Raw genomic sequence first — 27487 nt, 5'->3', positions numbered from 1 at the left:
GCATGTTCCTCCCTCTGCTATATTTTGGAAGAGTTTGAGAAGGATAGTTGTTAGCTCTTCTCTAAATGTTTGATAGAATTCACCTGTGAAGCCATCTGGTCCTGGGCTTTTGTTTGTTGGAAGATTTTTTTTTTTTTTTTTTTTTTTTTTTTTTGGTACGCGGACCTCTCACTGTTGTGGCCTCTCCCGTTACGGAGCACAGGCTCCGGACGCGCAGGCTCAGTGGCCATGGCTCCCGGGCCTAGCCGCCCCGCGGCATGTGGGATCTTCCCAGACAGGGGCACAAACCCGTATCCCCTGCATCGGCAGGCGGACTCTCAACCACTGTGCCACCAGGGAAGCCCTGTTGGAAGATTTTTAATCACAGTTTCAATTGCAGTGCTTGTGATTGGTCTGTTCATATTTTCTGTTTCTTCCTGATTCAGTCTTTCTGTGGTATATGTTGCGCATATTTTCTCTCAGTTTTTAGTTGTCATTTGACTTTGTTAGTGGTGTTTGAGCATGCAGAAACATTGAATGTTCAAATTTATCAATATTCTCTTTTATTGCCTCTATTTTGAGTCAGAGTTAGAGAGCCATTTCCTAGACTGAGGTCAAAGAATTATTCACCCCTATTTTCTTTCAGTACTTGTATGGTTGCATTTTTTAATGTTTAGGTCTCTGATCCCTTTGGAGTTTAATCTTGTGTATGGTGTGAAGTATGGCTCTAATTAAATGGTTCTCAACCAGGGGCGATTTTGTCCCCCCAGGGGACGTGTAGCAGTGTCAGGAGACATTTTGGGTTGTCAAAACTAGGGGGAAGAATGCTGACATCTAGTGGGTAGAGGCCAAGGATGCTGCTAAACATCCTGCAGTGCACAGGACAGCCTCCCACAGCAAAGAATGATCCGACTCAAAATGTCAATAGTGTCGAGGTTGAGAAACTCTGATAAAATGTTTTTCTTCAACAAGTGGCTACCCAGTTGTTCCAGCATCATTAAAAAAAAAAAAAAAAGCCACAACAGTGAAAGGCCCACGTACCGCAAACAATAAACAGAAAAAACAAAACAAAAAAACACCCCTCCATCTTTTTGACTTAGTGTTTAGAGATACCACAGTTACCAGATGTTTTCATATATACTTGGGTCCGTTTCTGGCCTTTGTATTCTGTCCTGCTGGTGTATTTGTGCCAGTACCACACGGTTGTAATTATAAAGGCTTTAAAAATATTTTAATATCTGTTAGGGCTATTCCCCCCTTATGGGTTTCCTTTTTCAGTGTTTTTCTGGCTATTTTTTTAATTTAATAGACTATTTTTTTAATTGAATGAGTCTTAAAATACTATAGAGGTTTACAGTTTTCAAAAGTTTCATACACATGATTTCATATAATCCCATAATAACCTTTTTTTCCCACCCACCTCTATATTACCCCTCCCCCCTCCCCTTTCCCCATGGTAACCACTAGTTTGATCTCTCTGTCTCGGAGTCTGCTTCTTTTTTTGTTTTATTCACTAGTTTGTTGTATTAATATTTTTTACATTCCACATATAAGTGATCTCATACAGTATTTGTCCTTCTCTGTCTGCCTTATTTCACTTAGCCTTCCAAGTCCATCCATGTTGCTGCAAATAGCAAAATTTCATTTTTTTATGGCTAGTAGTATTCCATTATACATATATATGTACACCACATCTTCTTTATCCATTCTTCTGTTGATGACATTTAGGTTGCTTCCATATCTTGGCAGTTGTAAATAATGCTGCTATGAATACTGGGGTGTGTGTATCTTTCTGAATTAGTGTTTATGGATTTTTTGGATATATACCCAGGAGTGGAATTGCTGGGTCATATGGTAGTTCTACTTTTAGTTTTTAGAGAAATCTCCATACAGTTTTTCCACAGAGGCTGCACCAATTTACATCCCCACCAACAGTGTATGAGGGTTCCCTTTTCTCCACACCCTCTCCTGCATTTATTATTTGTAGACTTTTTCATGATAGCATTCTTATCGGTGTGAGGTGATACCTCATTGTAGTTTTGACTTCCATTTCTCTAATAATTAGTGATGTTGAGCATCTTTTCATGTGCCTGTTGGCCATCTGCATTTCCTCTTGGAAAAATGTCTATTCAGGTTTTCCGCCCATTTGGTAATCAGGTTGTTTGCTTTTTGGTGTTGAGTTGTATGAGCTGTTTATAGTTGTTAGATATTAACCCCTTATTGGTCATTATCATTTGCAAGTAATCATTTCCCATTCAGTAGGTTATCTTTTCATTTTGTTGATGGCTTCCTTTGCTGTGCAAAAGCTTTTAAGTTTAATTAGGTCCCATTTGTTTATTTTTGCTTTTGTTTCCTTTGCTTTAGGAGATGGATCAAAAAATATATTGCTGTGATTTATGTCAAAGACTGTTCTGCCCGTGTTTTCCTCTAGGAGTTTTATAGTATCTGGTCTTACATTTAGATCTTGAAGCCATTTTGAGTTTATTTTTGTATATGATGTTAGAGAATGTTCTAATTTCATTTTTTTTTTTTTTTTTTTTTTTTTTTTTTGCGGTACGCGGGCCTCTCACTGTTGTGGCCTCTCCTGTTGCGGAGCACAGGCTCCGCACGCGCAGGCTCAGCGGCCATGGCTCACGGGCCTAGCTGCTCCACGGCATGTGGGATCTTCCCGGACCAGGGCACGAACCCGTGTCCCCTGCATCAGCAGGCGGCCTCTCAACCACTGCGCCACCAGGGAAGCCCCCTAATTTCATTCTTTTACATGTAGCTGTCCAGGTTTCTCAGCACCACTTACTGAAGAGACTGTCTTTTCTCCATTGTATATTTTTGCCTCCTTTGTCATAGATTAACTGATCATAAGTGTGTGGGTTTATTTCTGGGCTCTCTGTTCTGTTTCTTTGATCTGTGTGTCTGTTTTTGTGCCAGTACCACATTGTTTTGATGACTGCAGCCTTGTAGTATAGTCTGAAGTCTGAGAACATGGTTCCTCCAGCTCTGTTCTTCTTTCTTAAGATTGTTTTGACTATCCAGGGTCTTTTGTGTTTCCATATAAATCTTAAAATTATTTTTTCTAGTTTTTTGAAAAATGCCACTGGTACTTTGATAGGGATTGCAGTGAATCTGTAGATTGCCTTCAGTAGTATGGTCCTTTTAACAATATCACTTTTTCCAATCTAAACATGTTATATCTTTCCATCTGTTTGTGTTGTCTTCAATTTCTTTCATCAGTGCCTTACAGTTTTCCAAGTACAGGTCTTTTACCTCCTTAGGTAGGTTTACTCCTAGTTATTTTATTCCTTTTGATGCAGTGGTAAGTGGGATTGTTTCCTTTATTTCTCTTTCTGATAGTTCGTTATTAGTGTATAGAAATGCAACAGATTTCTGTACTTTAATTTTGTACCGAATTCGTCGATGAGCTCCAGTACTTCTCTGGTGGCATCTTTAGGATTTTCTATGTATAGTATCATGTCATCTGCAAACAGTGACAGTTTTACTTCTTCCTTTCCAATTTGAATTCCTTCTTCCTGTCTGATTGCTATGGCTAGTATTTCCAAAACTATGTTGAATAAAAGTGGCAAGAGTGAACGTCCTTGTCTTGTTCCTTATCTTAGAGGAAATGCTTTCAGCTTTTCACCACTGAGTACGATGTTAGCTGTGGGTTTGTCATGTATGGCCTTTATTATGTTGAGTTATATTCCCTCTATGCCCACTTTCTGGAGAAGTTTTTTTTTTTTATCATAAATGGATGTTGAACTTTATCAGAAGATTTTTCTGCATCTATTGGGATGATCATATGGCTTTTATTCTTCAATTTGTTAATGTAGTGTGTTACAATGATTGATTTGGAGATATTGAAAAATCCTTGCATCCCTCGGATAAATCCCACTTGATCATGGTGTATGATCTTTTTAATGTAGTTTTGGATTTGGTTTGCTAACATTTTATTGAGGATTTTTGCATCTGTGTTCATCAGTGATATTGGCCTGTAATTTTCTTTTTTCGTGATATCTTTGTCTGGTTTTGGTATCAGGGTGATGCTGGCCTCATAGAATGAGTTGGGAAGTGCTCCTTCCCTTGCAGTTTTTTGGAATAGTTTGAGAAGCATGGGTCTTAACTCTTCTCTAAATGTTTGGTAGAGTTCACGTGGGAAGCCATCTGGTCCTGGACTTTTGTTTTTTGGGAGTTTTTAAATTACTGATTCAATTTCATTACTGGTAATTGGTCTGTTCATATTTTCTATTCCTTCCTGGTTCAGTCTTGGGATAGTGTACCTTTCTAAGAGTTTGTCCATTTCTTCTAGGTTGTCCATTTTATTGGCATATAGTTGTTCATGGTAGTCTCTTATGATCCTTTGCATTTCTGTGGTGTTGACTGTAACTTCTCCTTTTTAATTTTGATTTTATTGATATGGGCCCTCTCCCATTTTTTCTTGATGAGTCTGGCTAAAGCTTTGTCAATTTTGTTTGTCTTTTCAGAGAGCCAGCTTTCACTTTCATTGATCTTTTCTATTATTTTTTAGTCTCTGTTTCATTTATTTCTGCTCTGATGTTTATGATTTCTTTCCTGCTACTAACTTTGGGTTTTGTTTGTTCTTCTTTCTCTAGTTGCTTTAAGTGTAAGGTTAGCTTGTTTATTTGAGATTTTACTTGTTTCCTGAGGTAAGATTGTATTGCTATAAACTTCCTTCTTAGAACTGCTTTTGCTGCGTCCCTTAGGTTTTGGATCGTTGTGTTTTCATTGTCATTTGTCTCTACATATTTATTTCCTCTTTGATTTCTTCAGTTAGCCATTGGTTGTTTAGTAGCATATTGTTTAGCCTCCATGTGTTTGTGTTTTTTGCAGTTTTTTTCTTGTAGTTGATACCTAGTCTCATAGCGTTTTGGTCAGAAAAGATGCTTGATAAGATTTCAATTTTCTTAAATTTACTAAGGCTTGTTTTGTGGCCTAGCGTGTGATCTATCCTGGAGCATGTTCTGTGTGCACTTGAAAAGAGTGTATTCTGCTGCTTTTGGATGGAATGCTCTGTATATCAATTAAGTTTGTCTGGTCTAACATGTCATTTAAGGCCAGTTTCCTTATTGATTTTCTGTCTGGCTGATCTGTCCATTGATGTGAGTGGGGTGTTAGTGTCCTCTACTATCACCGTGTTACTGTCGATTTCTCCTTTTATGTTTGTAAATATTTGCTTTATATATTTAGGTGCTCCTATGTTGGGTGCATATATATTTACAATTGTTAGATCTTCTTGGATTGATCCCTTGATCATTATGTAGTGTCCTTTTTTGTAACGGCCTTTATTTTAAAGTCTATTTTGTGTGATATACTTATTGCTATGCTGACTTTCTTTTGATTTCCACTTGCATGGAATACCTTTTTACATTCTCTTTTAGTCTGTGTGTGTCTCTAGATCTGAAGTGAGGCTCTTGTTGCAGCATATATACGGGTCTTGTTTTTGTATCCATTCAGCCACTCTGTGTCTTTTGGTTGGATAATTTAGTCCATTTATATTTAAGGTAATTGATATATATGTTCTTATTGCCATTTTGTTGCTTTGGATTTGTTTTTATAGGTCTTCTTTTCTTCTTCTTTTGCTCTCTTCTCTTGTGATTTGATGACTGTCTTTAGCATTATGTTTGGATTCCTTTTTCTTTTTTTGTGTGTATATCTATTACAGATTTTTGGTTTGCAGATACCATGAGGTTTTTGTATAGCAGTCTATATGTGTGTGTGTGTGTGTGTGTGTGATTGTTTTAAGTTGCTTATCTCTTAATTTCAAATAAATTTTAAAGACCCTGCATTTGTATTCTCCTCCCCTCATGATTACTTTTTTTTTTTTCTTTTGGCCACAAGGCTTGTGGAATCTTAGCTCCCCAACCAGGGATCGAACCCGTGCCCCCTGCATTAGAAGTGCAGAGTCCTAACCACTAGACCACCAGGGAATTCCCACGATTACTATTTTTGATATCATATTTTATATGTAATTATTTTGTGTATCCCTTAACTGCTTATTGTGGATATAGATGATTTTATTACTTTTGTCTTTAACCTCCCTACTAGCTTTGTATGTGGATGATTACCTACCTTTACTGTATGTTTGCCTTTACTGGTGAGCTGTTTCATTTTGTAATTTTCTTGTTTCTAATCGTGGCCTTTTCTTTTTTCGCCTAGAGAAGTTCCTTTAACATTTGTTGTAAAGCTGGTTTGGTGGTGCTGAACTCTTTTTAGCTTGTCTGTAAAGCATTTGATCTCCATCAAATCTGAAGGAGAGCCTTGCTGGGTAGAGTATGCTTGGTTGTAGGTTTTTCTGTTTCATCACTTTGAATATATTGTGCCATTCCCTCCTGGCCTGCAGAGTTTCTGCTGAAAAATCAGCTGATAGCCTTTTGGGAGCTCCCTCGTATGTTACTTGTTGTTTTTCCCTTGCTGCTTTTAATATTCTCTCCTTATCTTTAATTTTTGTCATTTTAATTACAATGTGTCTTGGTGTGTTCCTCTTTGGGTTCTACTGTATGGGACTCTGTGCTTCCTAGACTTAGGTGACTGTTTCCTTTCCCAGGTTAGGGAATTTTTCAGCTACTAGGTTTTCAGATATGTTCTCAGGCTCTTTTCCTCTCTCTCCTCCTGTTGGAACTTAATGTGAACTTTAGTATGCTTGATGTTGTCCCAGAGGTCTCTAAAACTGTCCTCATTTCTTTTTATTCTTTTTTCTTTTTTTCTGTTCAGTGGCAGTGATTTCCACTACTCTGTCTTCCAGCTCACTGATCTGTTCCTCAATATCATTTAGTCTACTATTGATTCCTTCTGGTGTATTTTTCATTTCAGTTATCCTTCATCTCTGTTTTGTTGTTCTTTATATTTTCTAACTTTTTGTTGAAAACTTCTAACTTGTTTTATGCATCCATTCTTATCCCGAGTTCTTTAATCATCTTTACAATCATTACTCGGAATTCTTTCTCAGGTAGAATGCCTATCTCCACTTCCCTTAGTTCTTTCTGGGGTTTTTTCTTGTTCCTTCATCTGGAACATGTTCCTCTGCCACCTCATTTTGTTTAAGTTGCTGTTGGCATTTTTATGTATGTAGTAGGTTAGTTATGTTTCTCAACCTTGGAGAAGTGGCCTTCTGTAGGACAAGTCCTATGCATCCCTGCAGCACACTCCCCTCTCGTCACCCAAGCTGCATGCTCTAGGGATTCCCCCTAAGAGGGCTGCGTGGGTCCCTCTGTTGTGGTGGGCTGACTGTCTGGGTGGTCTGGTGGGCTTGGTCGGCCTGTAGTGTGATTGGTTGCCAGGCCCTGCCTTGTGTGGATGCTGCTGGTTGGTGGGCCTGGTCATGAGGTGGCTGACTGCAGAACCCCAGGGGGCCCTGGGGCTAGTGCTGGCTCACTGGTGGGAGGAATCAGGGTCCAGAAGACTCAGGAGCTATTCTCCCCCGCCAGTGGTGGGTGAAGCCAGGTCCTGGGGTTAGTGCTGGACTACTGGTAGGCAGAGCCTGGTCCTGGAGACTGGCTGCAGGGTCCAGGGATCCCAGAGTGCTGTCAGATCACTGATGGGTAGGAGGGGCCAGTTCCTGACACAATTGGGTATGAGGTTTGGGGTGTCCCAAAACTTGTGTTGGCCTGCTAGTGGGCAGGGCCGGGGCCCAGCTTGTCCCAGGGTTGGGTCTGGCCTGCTTTTGGCTGGCTGGGTCTGCAGGCTGTGGGATTGTGGGTTTCTGGCATCTGGTATCTGCCCCCTGGTGGATGAGGCTGGTCTAGTGGCTAGTGCAGGCTTCCTGGAGGGGAAGGCCAGTGCCTGCCAGCTGGTGGGCGGAGCTGGGTCTTGGCCCTCTGGTGGGCAGGGCCATGTCTAGAGGTGGCTGTGAGCTCAGGAAGTCTTTAGGCAGCCTGTCTGCTGATGGGTGGGGCTGTGTCCCCACCCAGTTAGTTATTTGGCTTGAGCTGTCCCAGCACTGGTACCTACAGGCAGTTGGGTGGGGCCAGGTCTTGGTGCTAATGAGCTAATGGCACCCACCAGCACTGGCTTCCATGGGGTAGAAAAAGCTCCCAAATATGGCTGCTGCCAGTGTCTATGTTCCCAGGGTGAGCCACAGCTGCCCCCCACCTCTTTGGGAGACTCTTCAAGACCAGCAGGTAGTTCTGGCCCTGGCTCCTATGAAGTTACTGCTTTTGCCCTGGGTCCTGGTGCACATGAGGTTTTGTGTGCGCCCTTTAAAAGTGGTGTTGGGACTTCGCTGGTGGTGCAGTGGATACGACTCCGTGCTGCCAATGCGGGTGGCCTGGGTTCGATCCCTGGTCAGGGAACTAGATCCCACATGCATGCTGCAACTAAGAGTTCTCATGCCACAACTACGGAGCCCGTGTGCCGCAACTAAGACCTGGTGCAATCAGATAAATAAAGTGAAGTCTCTATTTTCTGCAGCCCTTTGGGACTCCTGGAATTAAACCCCATTGGCCTTCAAGGCCAAGTGCTTTGGTGGCTTATCCTATTGCAGGACCCCTGGGCTGGGGAGCTTGATATGGGGCTCAGAACTCTCCTGTGGGAGAACCCCTGCAATATAATTATTCTCCAGTTTGTGGGTCACTCATCTGGGGGTATGGGACTTGATTATATGAGAAGTCTGCCCCTCCTGCCCATCTTGTTGTGGTTCCTTCTTTATGTCTTAGTTGTTAAAGATCTTTTCGGATAGGTTTTGGTCTTTTTCATAGATGGTTCTGCAGATAGTTGTGGTTTTGGTGTGCTTGTGAGAGGAGGTGAGCTCAGGGTCTTTCTACTCTGCCATCTTGGCCCAAATTTCCTTTGGCTGTTCTTGTATGTTTATTTCTCCATAAGAACTTTAGTATCAATGGGTCAAACTCCATTTTTAAAAAAGCTTATTGGTAATTTTTATTGGGATTGTGTTAAACTTATAAATTTATTTAGAACTGACTTGTTTATAGTGCTGAATCATTCTATCCAAGAACAAGGGGTGTCCTTCCACTTGAGAAAGTATAATTTTGTGTCTTTTAGGAATGCTTTCAAATTTCCTAATATAGGTTTTGCACATTTGTGATAAATTAATTCCTAAGTATTTAATCTTCTTTGTTATTGCTGTAAATGGAGTTTTCTATAACACTAGGTCTTCTAATTGTCTATCCTTTGTGTAAGTGAAGGATATTGATTTTTGTTTTTATCCTGCTACTTATTGAATTCTTTTATTTAAATTAGTTTTATAATTGATTCTCTAGAATTTTCCTGGTATAGTATCACATCATTTGCAACTAGATACAGGTTTACTTCTTCTTTACCAATTCTTATGCCTGTAATTGATTTGTTTTGTCCAACTGCATTGATTAATCCCTCTAATATAATGCTAATTAGTAGCAGATAGTGAGTATCCTTGCCTTGTTTCTGATTTTAATGGAAATGCCTCTAATGTCTCCCCATTAAGTTAGATACTGGCTTTAGGACTAAGGCATATATATTTTATCCTGTTAATGAAGTACCATTGAATTCCTATTTTCTCAAGTCTTTTTATAAAGAATAGGTCTTGAATTTTATTTAAGGCCTTTCCAGCATCTATGGAAGTAATCATATGGATTTTCCCCCTTTAGATCTATTAATATAGTATATGATACTAATAGATTTCCTAATATTGAACCAACCTTCCATTCCTGGAATAAATCCCATTTAGTCATGGTGTATTAATTTCTCAGTATGATATTGTATTCTGTTTGCTCACATTTAATTTAGCATTTGTGCATCAATAATCATGAGTTGATATTGGTCTGTCCTCCCTCCCTCCCTCCCTCCCTCCCTCCCTCCCTCCCTTCCTTCCTTCCTTCCTTCTCCTCCCTCCCTCCCCTCCCCTCCCTCCCCTCCCTCCCTCCCTCCCTCCCTCCCTCCCTCCCTCCTGTCTTTATCAGGTTTAGGTATCAAACCTTCAGAAAAGTTTCATAAAAGAAAGGGAGAAGTTCTTCATTTTCAATGTGCTGAAACAACTTATAGAGCGTTGAGGTTATCTGGACTTTGAAAGTTTAGTAGAATTCCTCTGTGAAACCATCTGGGCCTGAAATCACCTCCTTTGCCACCCTTGATGAGGGAGGACTTCCATATGGGCTTTCATTAGGAGATACCCCTTGAATTTTCAGCTTACAGAGCTGGGATTTAAGCCTAGTTGGACCCATGGTCTTATCACTATATCACTGATACCTCAGGGACTTGGATTGCCTAATCATAATAATGATGATGATGATGTCGAATACATATTAAGTGCTTTTTATGTGTCAGGTACTGTTTACATGTATTAACACATTCAATCCTTGTTTTAAACTTATAAGGTACTATCTCTCATTATCCCCAAGACACTGAAATGGTTAACTTGTCCAGGGTCACATAGCTCGTAAATGGTAGAGCTTGGTCTTCAATTCCAGGCAGTTTGGCTTCACAGATCATGTCTTTAATGACCAAAGTACAGTATAACAGTTTATAGAATTGTGGACAAGTGTATATCAGAATCTCATTATGAATGCTTTTTTAGAGGGAGAAAAATGGTTTAATTGAAGTCTCGTAAAGGAAAGAAGAGTTGCTGTTTACGAAAACGTCTGTCTAGCAGTTTGGCTACAAATTTCCTATCCCTATACCTACAGCCTTTCCTCTTGCAGCAGTATACAGCCTTTGTAAACAAAGCTTAATGTATAGAACTGTGTTCTAGTCTGAGTCAGCTCCAGGTCTGAGGGATTCAACTTGAATGGAAATCTTCCAATGACCTTGGTGACCGAAACTCAATCAAACAAATGGAACAGTTAAAATTTCCCCAAATTACTTAGAAATGCTATTATTGAGATGGGTAAATTTTCTGATTTACATAAGTATGACCTCTTATTAATGTTTGTTGGGAAAATGAAGCACACTCATTGCTATTCATTAGTTTAAGCTTTTTCCTATAGTCTTATTTTGGTATTTAGACATTATTAAAAATTATGCAGATTAAGACAAAGGGTAATATTTTTATGTCATTTCTGCAAATGCTTAACATTCTTCTCTCCCCCCGCCCCCCGCCAAGAAAGCCAGCTTAATGAGCCACAAAACATATTATAATGAATGGGAAAAATATTTTTAGCATTTTTATGCAGAAAATGCCTCATTAAAAGCAAATGCTGCAGCAAGCAGATTTGAGCTTAATAGGAACTTTTGTCGAGCAGGGCTTTTATGACAAATCACTAGCATGTTGTAACTGCTCTATGTAAAGACCCAGAAAGCCATAAGAGACTCTTACCTTCCTTTCTTATCCCTGGGCTGCATTGCAGCAGTATGGTGAGTTTGACATGGCACTTAGTAGACACTTGATGAGCCTGAGGGACATGAAACCTACTGTCCAGCCACGAGTCGGAAAAATGTCTGTGTACTGTTCAATATCACTCACTGTTTTATCTGGATATATCATGAGAGTCATTTAGATGAAATGTGTTCTCAGCTTGGTGTCTGGCATCATGTGACCCAAATATTTTGCATCTAATTTGCATATTGTAAAGCCATAAGATACAGGGTTTATAATTATACATACAACCTTAATTTCAAATAAAAACCTCAACTTCTACCTACACTATTGTAACTTCTTTAGACTTAGGGCCTCAAACTGGCGTGACGGGAGCAGGGGTCTACCCATTCAGGCAGGCTGTGTAGGCTGATTTGGTCACAGAAACCATAGTCTCTCACCTCAGTGGTGCCCTACTCAGAGGCACAAAGGGCTCACCTGTCCCCACTGAGCCCTCAGAAGGCACACCTGGGGTAATGGTGTTTCCAGGTATTCTGAGCTGGTCTCAGCTTCATCATCTCTGATCCATACTTGGGGGCTTGAGCTGAGTTACAGCCACACCCACCCAGGCAAGGCTGACATCACCAGTGGTGATGACATCACTCTGGTAACTGGTTACTCAGAAGAGCACCTTCCCTTATAGAATGGGGGAGGCATGAAATTACGAGATGATTCATCTTCAAATGGTAATTTTTCACATCATGTAAGTTCTTTCTCAGTTCACCCTACCTAGTCAGCCACACGATCGCCTGACTAGTAATAATAGTAGTGGTTGCAGCAGTTAACATTTACTGAGGTCTTACTCTATGTCGGGCATTGTGCTAAGTTCTTTCCATGCCTTATTTCATTTAAGCTTCAAACCCTATAAGCTAGTTACTATTAATATCCCCATATTACAGATGAGGGAACTGAGCACAAGGAAGGTAAATAACCTGCCCTAAATCTTTCCGCTTGTATGCAGAAGAATTAGGATTTGAAGCAATTTTTCCCCTGATTTTATTTTATTTATTTTTTATTGAAGGATGGTTGATTTACAATATTATGTTAGTTTCGGTTATACAACACAATGATTCAGTTTCATATTTTTTTCTTCAGATTCTTTTCCATTATAGGTTATTACAAAATATTGAAAAGAGTTCCCTGTGCTACGCAATAAATCCTTGTGTTTTTTTTTTGTTTTTTTTTTTTGCGATACGCGGGCCTCTCACTGTTGTGGCCTCTCCCATTGCGGAGCACAGGCTCCAGACGCGCAGGCTCAGCGGCCACGGCTCACGGGCCCAGCCGCTCCACGGCATGTGGGATCCTCCCGGACCGGGGCACGAACCCGTGGTCCCCTGCATCGGCAGACGGACTCTCAACCACTGCGCCACCAGGGAAGCCCTAAATCCTTGTTGTTTATCTTTTTTATATATAGTGGTGTGTATCTGCTAATCCAATATTCCTAATTTCCCTGATTTTAGAGTCCTTAACTATTATTGCTTTACTGCATTGTGCAGCCAATTAAATTTTTTTTAAAAATCTGTATCCCCACTCTGTTCCCCAAAAAAGAGGCATTCCTTTCAGGAATGAAAGGGGGAAAATTCAGTTTTCAAATGCCCATGATTAGCTCTTTCAGGCAGCCCAGTCTCCTTCAGTAGGAGGAGTGAAACTGACGCCCAAGACCCACTCATACTTCCCGCTGAGTAGGTACAGGGCTGCCGCCTGGCCATCAAGCTCACCGTTAAGAAGTGCCGGTCCTTAAGTTCGCGTCTTCTCTGGCTGTGAGCTGGGGCGTAGGCGGGCAGTGGAGGAGCTACTACGGAAAGGGGTGCAGCAGCTCTCTGCTCGCGGCGATCGCTCCGGCTCCGGTGTTCTGGGGGCAGAAAAAGCGATAATACAGAAACATACTTGGCATTTTCAATTTCTCTTTCCCCCTTGGGAGGATGAGCAGCAAAAGGCTTGAAAAAAGTGGGGTTTTGCTAATCCAGCTCATTTGTATACCAAATAAGCTTTTCAGAATGGTTCTGAACTAAACTTTCACTTCACATGAAGTTGGACACCTACATTTCAGTGGGTCCATCTCATAATCATTGTACAAGATGGTTCACTCTAAGTTTGGAAAAAGTAGTATATTTCTCAACATGCCTCGTTTCAAAACAACATGAGCAAAAAAAAAAAAAAAAAAAAAATCTAGAACAATGGTGCAAGATCTGCTGACATCAGTCCTGGAGTGGACCTTAGGCACAGACACACCAGAGCCTCCCAGGGTGGTAGCGACAGATGCTCACAGCCATCCAGTGGGTGATGGTGCCAGCTCACATTGGCTCAGGGGCCCGGATTGCTATGTGTTCAGGAATTTTGCGAGCCAGTTTTTAAACTGTTGGTAGCTTGAAATAGGCTACGGTGGGAGTATATATATCACAGAAACTGGAGAGTCCTACACATCAGGGCCTTATTCATTTATTTCTTTATTCCATTTTTTAAAAACAGAGCCTGTGGCCTGAACACCGTTGTACCCATCTACGCTCTGTCACCCACAACACTCAGATGGCTTTCAAATCCTGTGTTCCTAAGAAAGTAAAGAAATCCCAATGGTGACAGTTGTCTGATTTAGGAATAAAGGTACTTCTGGGAAAAACCAAGAAATTTCCATGTGTGCGATGAAGTGGTCCTGACTCATTGACAAGAATCACTGAGACATCAAGAGCACAGCTTAGCTTTCTGGGTGTCTCAGTGAGCCCCAAAGCACGTCCTACCCAACATACTGGCCACACCAAAGGCTTCCCTGCCTGCCAAAACCCAGCCCACACTCATGCCTAGGGCCTGAAATCTCGTGACTCCCACCCAATGTGACCAAGGTAGAAATTTGTGCAGCAGATGTCTTAATCTGTCTTGTGTTGTTTAAAGTTGCCATTACTCAGCACGTCTACGATAATAATTACGATGCCCAATGTTTATTGAGCAATTGCCATGCATCAAAGATGCTTTGCAAAAGCTTTTAGGTGCATTATCTTGACAACTGCACGAAGTAGGCACTGATAGTGTCCCTCTTGTGCAGATGCCTAAACCAATCAGGGAGGCTAAGTCATTGCCGAGCTGTCAGTGGTACACACTTGGCCCCAGGGCTCTGCTCTTGACCACTTCTTGATCTGTAGGCTCTAGAAGGTCCAAACACACCTCGCTAATCAGAGCAAGACTGCTGGGATTTGATAGTATTTGATTATAATTACATTTTATCACATTCTAATTCTTTGGACATTGATAATATAGAATATTTGGCTACTCATAAGACACTAATTCTTTTACCCGTGTTAGGAAACAGCTAACTACACTGACTCTCTCAGGTGGCGTCAGATGCCCTTCCTCTGAAGGCCCTGTAGTGCCAGTGGCCATTTCAACTCTCTCATTGTATTGATAAACCTCAGGATCTCTCTATATGTCTGCCTCTTTTATAGAAGGCTGCCCCTGGACAACAGAGATTATATTCAGCTTTCTGTCGCAGTGCCCTGCTGTGCCTGTGATATAGTGGGTTCTCAATAAATGTTTGTGGAGTGACTGAAAGGAAGAACAAATTAATGCTTTCATTAAGGTCTGCTTTTGTAACAGTAGAATGCACTTTAAAGCCCTACCTTTCCCATGGGCTGTGTAGTTAGTTAGTGCCCTCGCTGTGCCCTTGCTGTTAGGTCGTTCTCTGGTCCTGTTGCCTATTTACACTGGCTGCCCTAATGCTGGCCCCTTTCCTCTTTGCTGTAGTCAGTGTGCTGTACTCTAAACCAGTACCTGAGCACTCTTGAGCCTTCTGATTTCTGTCCATGTCTGACTGGCCTGTCTGTGGGCCTCCCTGCCTCAACTGCCAACTTTGTCTGTGTCAGGAAAATGTGGCAGTATTTCTCACCTACCTTTGCTTGGGATTCTTTTTTTTTTTTTAATCGGGCTCCTTAATTAATTAATTTATTTATTTTTGGCTGTGTTGGGTCTTAGTTTCTGTGCGAGGGCTTCTCTAGTTGTGGCAAGCGGGGGCCACTCTTCATCGCGGTGCGCGGGCCTCTCACTATCGCGGCCTCTCGTTGCGGAGCACAGGCTCCAGACGCGCAGGCTCAGTAGTTGTGGCTCACGGGTCTAGTTGCTCCGCGGCATGTGGGATCTTCCCAGACCAGGGCTCGAACCCGTGTCCCCTGCATTAGTAGGCAGATTCTCAACCACTGCGCCACCAGGGAAGCCCTGCTTGGGATTCTTTAGACAAATGTTGACTCCCATTCACAACCAGAGAAAAGTCCTCATCCCCACACAGGTGGTCTTTGCTAAACTGCCACCATAGCCATTGTTCATCAGGAAGACTTAAAAAAAAATTATGTAGTTGATGTACAATATTGTGGGACTTCCCTGGTGGGGCAGTGGTTAAGAATTTGCCTGCCAATGAAGGGTTCACGGGTTCGAGCCCTGGTCCGGGAAGATTCCACATGCCACAGAGCAGCCAAGCCTGCAAGCCACAACTACTGAAGCCCACGTGCCTAGAGCCCATGCTCCACAACAAGAGAAGCCACCGCAATGAGAAGCCCATGCACCGCAACAAAGAGTAGCCCCCGCTCGCCGCAACTAGAGACAAGCCTGCACGCAGCAATGAAGACCCAATGCAGCGAAAAATAAATAAATTAATTAATTAAGAAAAAAAACAATGGAATACAATACTGTGTTAGTTTCAGGCATACAGCTTCAGATTCTTTTCCAATATAGGTTATTACAAGATACTGAATATAGTTCCCTGTGCTATACAGTAAATCCTTGTTGTTTATCTATTTTATATATAGTGCTGTGTATCTGTTAATCCCATACTCCTAATTTATCCCTCCACCTCCCCTTTCCCCTTTGGTAACCATAAGTTTGTTTTCTATGTCTATGAGTCTGTTTCTGTTTGGTCAATAAATGAATTTGTATTTTTTTTTTTTAGATTCCACACATAAGTGATATCATATAATATTTGTCTTTCTCTGTCTGACTTGGTATGATAATCTCTAGGTCCATCCATGTTGCTGCAAATGGCAATATTTCATTCTTTTTTAGTGCTGAGTAATATTCCGTTGTATATACACCACATCTTCTTTATCCATTCATCTATTGATGGACTCTCAGGTTGCTTCTATGTCTTGGCTATTGTAAATAGTGCTGCAAGGAACATAGCAGTGTATGTATCTTTTTGAATTATAGTTGTGTCTAGGTATATGCCCAGGAGTGGGTTTGCCGGATCATATGGTAACTCTATTTTTAGTTTTTTAAGGAACCTCCATACTGTTCTCCATAGTGGCTGCACCAATTTACATTCCACCAACAGTGTAGGAGGGTTCCCTTTTCTCCACACCATCTCCAGCATTTATTATTTTTAGACTTTTTGATGATGGCCATTCTGACTGGTGTGACGTGATAACTCCTTGTAGTTTTAATTTGCATTTTCCCAATAATTAGCGATGTTGAGCATTTTTTCATGTGCCTGTTGGCCAACTGTATGTCTTCTTTGGAGAAATGTCTATTTAGGTCTTCTGCCCAGTTATTGATTGGGTTGTTTGTTTGTTTTTTGATACTGAGTTGTATGAGGTGTCTGTATATTTTGGAAATTAAGCCCTTGTCCTTCTCATCATTTGCAAATATTTTTTCCCAGTCTGTAGGTTGTCTTTTCATTTTGTTTATGGTTTGCTTTGCTGTGAAAAAGCCTATAAGTTTGACTAGGTTCCATTTATTTATTTTTGCGTTTACTTCTTTTACCTTGGGAGACTGATCTAAGAAAACATTACTATGATTTACGTCCAAGAATGTTTTGCCTGTGTTCTCTTCCAGGAGTTTTATGGTGTCATATCTTATGTTTAAGTCTTTAAGCCATTTTAGGTTTATTGTTGTGTATGGTGTGAGGTTGTGTTCTAACTTCATTGATTTACATGAGGCTGTCCAGCTTTCCCAACACCACTTGCTGAAGGGACTGTCTTTTCTCCATTGTATATTCTTGCCTCCTTTGTTGAAGATTAATTGACTGTAGGTGTGTGGGTTTATTTCTGGGATCTCTATTCTGTTCTTTTGATCTATATGTCTGTTTTTGTACCAATACCATGCTGTTTGGATTACTGTAGCTTTGCAGTATTGTCTGAAATCTGGGAGGGTTATGCCTCCAGCTTTGTTCTGTTTCCTCAGAGTTGCCTTGGCAATTCTTGGTCTTTTGTAGTTCCATATAAATTTTAGGATTATGTGTTCTAGCTCTGTGAAAAATATCACGGGTAATTTGATAGAGATCATGTGAAATCTGTAGATTGCTTTGGGTAGTATGGCTGTTTTAACAATATTAATTATTCCAATCCAAGAGCATGGGATAGCTTTCCATTTCTTCGTATTATTTTCAGTTTCCTTTATCAGTGTTTTATAGTTCTCAGTGTATAGGTCTTTCATCTCCTTGGTTAGGTTTTATTTATTTATTTATTGCACAATTTTATTTATTTATTTATTTAAATTTATTTTATTTTATGTTTTTGGCTGCTTTGGGTCTTCATTGCTGCGTGTGGGCTTTCTCTAGTTGCGGCGAGCGGAGGCTACTCTTTGTTGCAGTGCACGGGCTTCTCATTGCAGTGGCCTCTCTTGTTGCAGAGCACAGGCTCTAGGTGTGCAGGCTTCAGTAGTTGTGGCACGGGGGCTCGGTAGTTGTGGCACGCAGGCTCTAGAGCGCAGCCTCAGTAGTTGTGGCGCACAGGCTTAGTTGCTCCGCGGCATGTGGGATCATCCCGGGCCAGGGTTCGAACCCGTGTCCCCTGCATTGGCAGGTGGATTCTTAACCACTGTGCCACCAGGGAAGCCCTTTGCACAATTGTAAACGGGATTGTTTTTTTACTTTCTCTTTCTGATATTTCATTGTTAGTATAAAGAAATGCAACAGATTTCTGTATATTGATCTTGTATCCTGCTACTTTGCTGAATTCATTTATTCTAACAGTTTTTGTGTGGAGTCTTTAGGGTCTTCTACATAGAGTGTCATGTCATCTGCGTACAATAACAATTTTATCTCTTCCCTTCCAATTTGGATACCTTTTATTTCTTTTTCTTGTCTGACTGCTGTGGCTAGGACTTCCAATATTGTGTTGAATAGAAGCGGTGAGAGTGGGCATCCTTGTCTTGTTCCAGAATTTAGTGGGAAAGATTTCACCTTTTCACTGTTGAGTATTATATTCGCTGTGGGTTTGTTGTAAATGGATTTTATTATGTTGAGATATGATCCCTCTATACCTGCTTTGGTGAGAATTTTTATCATGAATGGATGTTGAATTTTATCAAATGCTTTTTCTGCATCTATCGAGATGATCATGTTGTTTCTGTCTTTTCTTTTGTTGATACGGTGTATCACGTTGATTGATTTGTGTATGTTGAACCATCCTTGTGACCTTGGAATGAATCCAACTTGATCATGGTGTATGATCCTTCTTATGTGTTGTTGGATTCAGTTTGCTAATATTTTGTTGAGGAATTTTCCATCTATATTCATCAAAGATACTGACCTGTGATTTTGTTTTTTTGTAGTATCGTTGTCTGGTTTTGGTATAAGGGTGATAGTGGCTTCATAAAATGATTTTGGGAGTGTTCCCTCCTCTTCAGTCGTTTGGAATAGTTTGAGAAAGATAGGTATGAGTTCTTCTTTTTGTTTGGTAGAATTCCCCAGTGAAGCCATCTGGTCCTAGACTTTTGTTTGCAGGGAGGTTTGTTGTTGTTATTGTTTTATACAGATTCTATTTTACTTCTAGTGATCGGGCTGTTCAAATTATCTGTTTCTTTTTGATTCAGTTTTGGCAGGCTGTATGTTTCTAGAAACTTCTCAGGTTCTTCTAGGTTGTCCATTTTGTTGGCATATAAACTGTTCATGGTTTTTTTCTTAAGATTTTTTGTGCTTCTGCGGTATTGGTTGTTGTTTCTCTTTCATTTCTTATTTTGTTTATTTGGGTCCTCTCTCTTTTGTTCTTGGTGAGCCTGGCTAGAGGTTCATCGATTTTGTTTACCCTTTCAAAAAACAGCTCTTGGTTTTATTGAGTTTTTTATTATTTGTAATTCTATTTTATTTATTTCCTCTCTGATCTTTATTTCCTTCCGTCTGCTGACTTTAGGTTTTGTATGTTCTTTTCTAATTCTTTTAGGTGGAAGGTTAGGTTGTTTGAGATTTTTCTTATTTTTTGAGGAAGACGTGTATTGCTGTAAGCTTCTCTCTCAGGACTGCATCCCATAGATTTCGGATGGTTGTGGGTATTTTGTGTGTGTGTGGGGGGGGGGGGGTACGTGGGCCTCTCACTGTTGTGGCCTCTCCCGTTGCGGAGCGCAGGCTCAGCGGCCATGGTTCACGGGCCTAGCCGCTCCGCGGCATGTGGTATCTTCCTGGACCGGGGCACGAACCCGTGTCCCCTGCATTGGCAGGCGGACTCTCAACCACTGCGCCACCAGGGAAGCCCATGTGTTTTTATTTTCCTTTGTCTTGAGGTATTTTTTTAATTTTCTCTTTGATTTAATTGTTGACTCGTTTTTTTTAGTAGCATGTTGTTTAGTCTCTATGTAATCATTTTTTTCTCGTTTTTCTTTCTGTGGTTGATTTCTAGTTTCATGCCATTGTGGTCAGAGAAGATGCTTGAGGTAATTTCTTTTCTCTTAAATTTGTTGAGGCTTGTTTTGTGTCTTAGTATGTGGTCTACCCTAGAGAATGTTCCATGTGTACTTGAAAAGAGTATTTTGGTTTTCTTGGATGTAGTGTCCTGTAGATATCAATTAAGTCTGTTTTAATGTGTAATTTAGAGTCTCTGTTGCCTTACTGATTTTCTGTTTGGAAGATCTGTCCATTGATGTCAGTGGGGTGTTAAAATCTCCTGCTACTATTGTATTCCCATCAGTTTCTCCTTTTATGTCTGTTAGTATTTGTTTCATGTATTTAGGTGTTCCTATATTGCATACATATATGTTAATGAGTATAATATCATCCTCTTCTTATATTGATCCTTTTATCATTAATACAGGGTCCTTCTTTGTCTTTATTCATGGCCTTTGTTTTAAAGTCTATTTTTTCTGATATGAGTATTGCTACCCTCGCTTTCTTGTCATTTCCATTTGCATGAAATATCTTTTTCCATCCCCTCACTTTCAATCTATGCATGTCTTTAACCCTACAGTGGGTCTCTTATAGGCAGCAGATTGTAGGTTCTTGTTTTATTATCCAATCTGCCAATCTATGTCTTTTTATCAGAGCATTTAGTCTATTGACATTTAAAGTAATTATTGATAAGTATGTATTTATTGCCATTTTAAACCTTGTTTTCCAGTTGATTTTGTATTTCTTCTTTGTTCCTTCTTTTTGTTTTTCCTTTTGTAGTTTATGGTTTTCTTTTGTAGTATGCTTGAGTTCCTTTCTTTTTGGCTTTTGTGAGACCACTGTATGTTTTTAATTTGTGGTTACCCTGGTTTTCAAGTATGTTAAACCATAACTGTATCTTCTTGCCTTAGACTGATAGTCATGTAAGCTCAAACACATTCTAAAAAAACTACATATTCTTACTCCCCTCTCCCACATTATGTGATTCTGATGTCCTCTTTTACGTCTTCATGTTTATCCTTTTGTTGTTCCTTATAGTTATAATTGCTTTCACAAATTTTTTGATTGTTTTTAAATTTATGTACTGGCTTATTTAAGTGATCTTCAGTCCTTTTATATATTTGCCTTTCCTGTTCTGATTTTCCCTTTCCTATAGATTCTTGCTTCTTTTCTGTTTAGAGAAGACCTTTCAATATTTCTTTTAAGATAGGCTTAGTATTTCTATATTCTTCTTCTTTTAACTTTTTATTTTATACTGGAGTATAGTTGATTAACAATGTTGTGTTAGTTTCAGGTTATACAGCAAAGTGATTTAGTTATACATATGCATGTATCTATTCTTTATCAAATTCTTTTCCCATTTAGGTTGTTACATAATATTGAGCAGAGTCCCCTGTTTTACACAGTAGGTCCTTGTTGGTTATCCATTTTAAGTATAGCAGTGTGTACATGTCCATCCCAAACTCCCTAACTATCCACCCTTGCCCTGGAACCATAAGTTTGTTCTCTAAGTCTGTGAGTCTGTTTTGATTTCTTAAATAAGTACATTTGTATCATTTTTTTTAAGATTCTGCATATAAGCAATATCATATGATATCTATCTCACTTTCTCTGACTTCCTTCACTCAGTATGACACTCTCTGGGTCCATCCATGTTGCTGCAAATGGCATTATTTCATTCTTTTTAATGGCTGAGTAATATTCCATTGTATATATACACCACATCTTCTTTATCCATTCCTCTGTTGATGGACATTTAGGTTGCTTGCGTGTCTTGGCTATTGTCAGTGCTGCAATGAACACTGGGGTGCATGTATCCTTTCGGACCATGTTTTTCTCTGGATATATGCCCAGGAGTGGGATTGCAGGATCATACGGTAGGTCTATTTTTAGTTTTTTAAGGAACCTCCATACTCTGCTCCATAGTGGCTGTACCAATTTACATTCCCACCAACAGTGCAAGAGGGTTCCCTTTTCTCCACACCCTCTCCAGCATTTACCGTTTCTGGATTTTTTGATGATAGCCATTCTGACTGGTGTGAGGTGATATCTCAATGCAGTTTTTTTAATTATTATTTACTAATTTTTACAAATTTATTTTTGGCTGTGTTGGGTCTTCGTTGCTGCTCACGGGCTTCCTCTAGTTGCGGCGAGTGGGGGCTACTCTTCGTTGCGGTGCGCGGGCTTCTCATTGCGGTGGCTTCTCTTGAGAGCACAGGCTCTAGGCACGCGGGTTTCAGTAGTTGCAGCATGCAGGCTCAGTAGTTGTGGCACGCGGGCTCTAGAGCGCAGGCTCATTGGTTGTGGCGCATAGGCTTAGTTGCTCCATGGCATGTGGATATTCCCGGACCAGGGATCGAACCCGTGTCCCCTGCACTGGCAGGTGGATTCTCAGCCACTGTGCCACCAGGGAAGCCCTCAATGTAGTTTTGATTTGCATTTCTCTAATAATTAGTGATGTTGAATATCTTTTCATGAGTATTGCCGTGTTGCTGTATTCTTTTAGTTTTTTGCTTGTCTGAGAAATTCTTTCTCCCTCCTTCTATTCTAAATGATAATCTTGCTGGGCAGAGTATCCGAGGTTGCAGGTTTTTTCCTTTCAGAACTTTGAATGTATCTTGCCACTCCCTTCTGGCCTGCACAGTTTCTGTAGAGAAGTCAGCTGATAGCCTTATGATATTCCCTTGTAAATGACTCTGTTTTTCTCTTGCTGCCTTTAGAATCCTCCCTTTATTTTTCACTTTTGCCATTTTAATTACGTGTCTTGGTGTGGATCAGTTTGGGTTCATCTTGTTTGGGACGGTCTGTGATTCCTGTACCTGGATATCTGTTTCCTTCTTTAGGTTTGGGAAGTTTTCAGCCAGAATTTCTTCAGGTACATTTTGGATCCCTTTTTCTCTTTCTTCTTCTCCTGGAATCCGTATTATGTGCACACTTTATATTATCCCATGGATCTCGTATGTTGCTTTCACTTTTTTTTTCACTTGTCTTTCTGTCTGCTGTTCTGATTGGGTGGTTTGTGTTATTTTATCTTCCAGATGACTTGTTCATTCTGCTATTTAGACTTATTTAAGTCTGCTGTTTATTGACTTTAGCTCGGTTTTTATCTTGGCAATTGAGTTGTCTAATTTTGATTGGCTCCTGTTCATGGTTTCTATTGAATAGTTCCTTGTTACAGTGATCTACATTTCTATCAATAGTGTTTCTTAGGTTCTTTAGCATTTTTATTACCTCCTTTTTGAACTCAGGGCCTGGTAGACTGGCGAGGTTTGTTTCATCGTTCTCTCAGGGGATTCCTCTTATTCTTTTAAATTGGGAGTAGTTCCTCTGCATTTTCGTTTTACTTATATTTCTCTAACTCCACGAATTTAGGAGAAATAGTTATCTACTGTGGTCCTGAAAGGCTGTTTTTATGTGGGAGTGTGCTGGGGTAGACTGTGTGAGTCCACGTTATTTTTGGTGTGAGGGCTCTATTTGGTATGGATGTCTGCCACATCTTTCCTCAGCATGTGCTGGCCACTGTTCCCCCTTGATGGGGGGTGTGTTTGGTGTTGTGCTGGCCAGAGCCTGCACTGTATGTTGGGTGGGGCCTCGTCTTTGCTTTGTGGTTGTCACAGCCCTGTCAGGGGCAGGGTCTACTCCCCAGCTGTTGGAGTAGAGGCCCTGAGATCTGGTTCTCAGCTGCAGTGTGAGGTAGGCGGGACCGCAGCACTGCCTCTGGGAGCCGCTGTGTGTTCCTCCTCAGGAGCTGTCCGCCAGGACCTGTGACTCTGTGAGGCCTCCTGCCACCCGGTGTGCACACCCACAAAATCCGCTGCTGCTGGTGCCGCCCTGAGACCCGTCTCGGCTGTGGGAGCGCTGATAATTGGCTCGAGCGTCAGCCTTGCCTTTGAAGTGTGCAGGTTCACAAAGCATGAGCTCCCAAGGCCTGCCGGAGCTGCGCCCCATGGTGGGAGTGCTGATAATTGGCTCTGACGTCAGCCCTGGTACGTGCGTGCTCCCAAAGTCTGGCGTGGCTGGAGCCGCACCCCCGCAGTGAGCACACTGACAATGAGGCGTCTATGGTGGACCCGTACCCGGCCCTTCATGCGTCGATAATGGGGTCCTTTGGCGGACCTGTGCCCTGTCCTGTGTGCAGCCCCAATTACAGCCCAGACCACACTCCAGGCTCTTCAGGATGTCTCTGCGCAGCCAAAGCAAGTCCTCTTCCCGTGTCTGTCCACTGAAGCCTGAGTTTCAGCACCCACGAGCTGTGCATACCAGCAGGCACGCATCTCAGGCTGGGAAGCGTGGCAGCACGGCAGCTGTCAGCCGGTCCCTCTGTATCTTGCTTGGCAGCAAGTCAGCCCGGGCACACTCCTCTCTTGCAAATTCCAGGCCCCTGCAGCTCCCTTGTCCTGGCGGACCTTCCCGCCAGCGAAGGAGGTTCCCAGGGTGAGGGAACCCTTCCTCTTTCACAGCTCCCTTCCAGGGGTGCAGGTCCCATCCTGATTCCTTCTTTTTTTTCTCTCCTTTCGTCCTACCCGGTTATGTGGGGATCTTTCTTGCAGCTTTGGTTGTATGAGATCTTTTGACAGCTTTCAGCTGGTATCCTGTGAGAATCGTTCCCGATGTAGCTGTATTTTTTAATGTATTTGTAGGGGGGAAGTGAGCTCCATGTCCCACTCTGCCAGCTTGATCTCCCTTCCAAGAGGTCTTTTTGAGATAAATGTCTTCCATGTTAAAGTGCCCACCTCCATTTTTCTCTGCAAGGAAACAGTGGGCTTTTCTAAATGGGCCGTGTAAGGAAAAGCTTTTATATTCTTAAATGCATAATGAAGAGTAAAATATAGGTGTCACTAGTTAGGAAAAGGTAGAAGGAAGGGAGGAGTCTGGAGGGAGATATCAACTCAATTTCCCATTCAATTTCTCCCCTCCTGCCCTTTCATTTGCCCCAGGCCGGGAGTAGGCAGGTAGATTAATGGGTCCCTAATACTTCTTTCTGGTGGTGGTGTGAGGAGAACATTCGTCAACTAGAGCCTGAAACTGCAGTAGACTCTTGGTGCTTATTCCCTTAGACCAATGAAATTTAGACCCCAGCCCTGAAACTTGAAAGGAAAGGAAATATAAAACATAAATCTCTCTTTATCGCCTCTTAGTAATCTCTCCCTGTCTCACAAACATAAACATTGGTATCACTTCAAGCCATTATTGGCTCTGAGCATAAAGAACTGCTAAGAAAAAAAGGAAAAAAAGAGGAATCAGATTCTAAATAACTTGAAATCCATTAGGATGCTGCTTCCTCTGAGGAGCCTTCCCTGAAGCTCCATGGCATCATTAGTGCCTTTCCTCTGAGCCCCCATATCACTGTGTTGAAATTACCTGGTTACTTGCCTGTCTCCCTCAGTAGACCAGGAATTCCTTGTGGGCAAGGACCACACACTGTTGCTCTCTGAATCCTAGGTGTAGCACAGTGCCTGGCCCTCAAGAGACTTTGTTGAGGGGTTGGCTATTGAGCAGATCTTGAAGGCAGCCAATTTCTCGGTTCTGATCTCAGTCCCCCAGCTCCCTCCTTATAGCCCCATTTCCAAAAGGAGCACGCTGCTGCTGCCACCACAGCTGGGCTTGTCTGTGCTTCATCATCCACTCCCTCCTGGTGGAAGCCAGGACATTCCAGCTGTCCAAACAGAGAACCTACAGGGAAGCTCATTTGTGAGCAAGGCCTTGTCTCATAGGTCAGTATTAGTCATGGCCACCAGATGGCAGAAGTGGTATTCTGATGAATGCACTACTAAGCTACTGTTTCTTGGACAAGGGTTAAAAAAAAAAGTCACTTTCTAATTTTAATTCTACACTGCATGTTTTTAATTCTGTGATGCCTATAATTCCTGTTTATGGCTCTCTGCAGTGCTATTAAAACTACTACACCCAAGATTTGCTATTGAGACAACCACAAAGCAAGCCTGTCTGTGGAGGGCAAGATGCAGCTCCTCCGTCTTCCTTACAAACCCCAGGAGGCCCCATATCCATCTCTCAGCCCCCAGGAGGACGTTCTGAGAAGATTGATATTGGCGCTTGCTGTTCCTTAGTTCTGCTGTTAAGTCCAAACCTGACAACACAGTGAAATGTGATAGCTTACGAGCAGCTTAATGTTATCTGGTTGAATCTGGAAAAATCTAATCAGAGATGACTTATGAATAATAATAAAGGGATACAAATAATTACGTCTAAAGGGCTAACGTTACTCAAGCTCTCTAATGATGGGATCAGAGAAGGTATTTAGTGAGAATGATTAGATTCCTCTGTCGTCGTTCTCTGCCCTCAGTACTCGACCAGTTTTCTGCAGAATTTGATTCAGTTGCACAAACATTCATTGAGGACCTACTATTATGTCAGGGTCACGCTGAATGCTTTGAATAAAAATAATTTATGGGAATTCCCTGGCGGTCCAGTGGTTAGGACTCTGTGCTCTCACTGCCGAGGGCCGGGGTTCAATCCCTGGTCAGGGAACTAAGATCCCACAAGCCGCGTGGTGTGGCCCAAAAAAAAAGAAAAGAAAAAAAAAATTTATAAGATATCATCCTTGTCCTTGAGTTGCTCATGGATTAATGGTAGAAGACAAGCCCGTAAGTGGTTAGTTATGATATAAGCTTATACGTAGCACAATGGGATGAGGCACAGGCAGTTATGGCACGGGCGCCTAATCCAGGCTGCAGAGGAACAGTAAGAGTGTTAACGAAGCTTTCTGGAAGGTGGCTGGCACTAAAAATTTGGTAAAGAACTTTTCAGCCAACTATAAAATTGAAGTGAATAGTAAGAATGCCAGCGATAGGTTGAGAGGATACTGTCACCCTTCATTATAAAGGTCACAGTATCTGCTACCAATAACCGAGGGGAATTTTTAGAAACAGTTGCATTAGGGGTATTAGTAGGTTAGCTCTTTCATTAAAGGGAAAAAAGACAAGGGATGGGCAAAAGGGAGGAGTCATACACATGAGGAAGAAAAAAGCTGAAAACATTTGTCATTTTATTTCTCCATCTTGATAGTGACATAAAAATATTTTATTTGAATTTTAATACTCTCGCAAAATACCATTCCTTAAAGGAGCATAGGGAATTTGGAGCAAAGACACTGAATGTACAGACCCCATGTGTCTCCATAGCAAAAATCTAAAGGCCAAAAAAGCTGGCATGCCAACTTCTGACACCAACGGAGGGGGCTCTAAAAAGGATGATGCCAGTTTTTAATCTCCTTGTCCTAATTAGAGTGGCTTTAAGGCACTGAAAAGTGACCAGTGGAAGAGGAGGCTGTATCTTCCACCTTGAATGCTGTGTGCCTGTCTCCGGCTTTCTCGGGACTGTGAGAGAACTAGAACTATTTATTTCCCTAGGACACAGTGTATGGTGCGGAGGAAAAGAGCCCTGGCTGGCGGGGGGGGGGGGTCTGGGTCCTGGCACTGTACCTAACCTGCTGCGTGTGACCCTCAGCAAGTGTCCTGACCTCTCTAGGGCTCCATGTGCTCTGCTGTAGAATGGACCAGATCACTGGTTCTCAACAGCAGCAGAAGAAACCCCCTGGGGAAGGTTCTGGTTGTTTGTTAGATGATTGGGCTGGAGCCAAGGATGACAGCCATCCTACAATGCATAGTACAGTCCTGAACACT

General features: G+C 41.6%; 1 protein-coding gene, 1 long non-coding RNA gene and 1 other non-coding gene across 6 annotated transcripts in view; 1 reads left to right on the top strand and 2 right to left on the bottom strand.

The window, feature by feature from the left end:
- NHS (NHS actin remodeling regulator) overlaps nucleotides 1-27487 on the bottom strand; it is a 349404-nt gene that overhangs the window by 35419 nt on the left and 286498 nt on the right. For both annotated transcript variants that reach the window (XM_004269644.4, XM_049704699.1), the window contains exon 3: nucleotides 12991-13124. In XM_004269644.4, the coding sequence (XP_004269692.1) occupies nucleotides 12991-13124 (134 nt within the window). The remainder of the gene's footprint in view (nucleotides 1-12990; nucleotides 13125-27487) is intronic.
- LOC117201227 (uncharacterized) overlaps nucleotides 1-27487 on the top strand; it is a 105941-nt gene that overhangs the window by 36638 nt on the left and 41816 nt on the right. The window lies entirely within an intron of this gene.
- TRNAR-UCU (transfer RNA arginine (anticodon UCU)) lies at nucleotides 5846-5918 on the bottom strand. Its single transcript has one exon. It is a non-coding gene; the product is annotated as a tRNA-Arg (tRNA).

Source organism: Orcinus orca, chromosome X, assembly GCF_937001465.1.
Source record: "Orcinus orca chromosome X, mOrcOrc1.1, whole genome shotgun sequence".
Taxonomy (NCBI): Eukaryota; Metazoa; Chordata; class Mammalia; order Artiodactyla; family Delphinidae; genus Orcinus; species Orcinus orca.
Note: the sequence above shows the minus strand (reverse complement) of the source record. Positions and strands in the feature narration are given on the sequence as shown.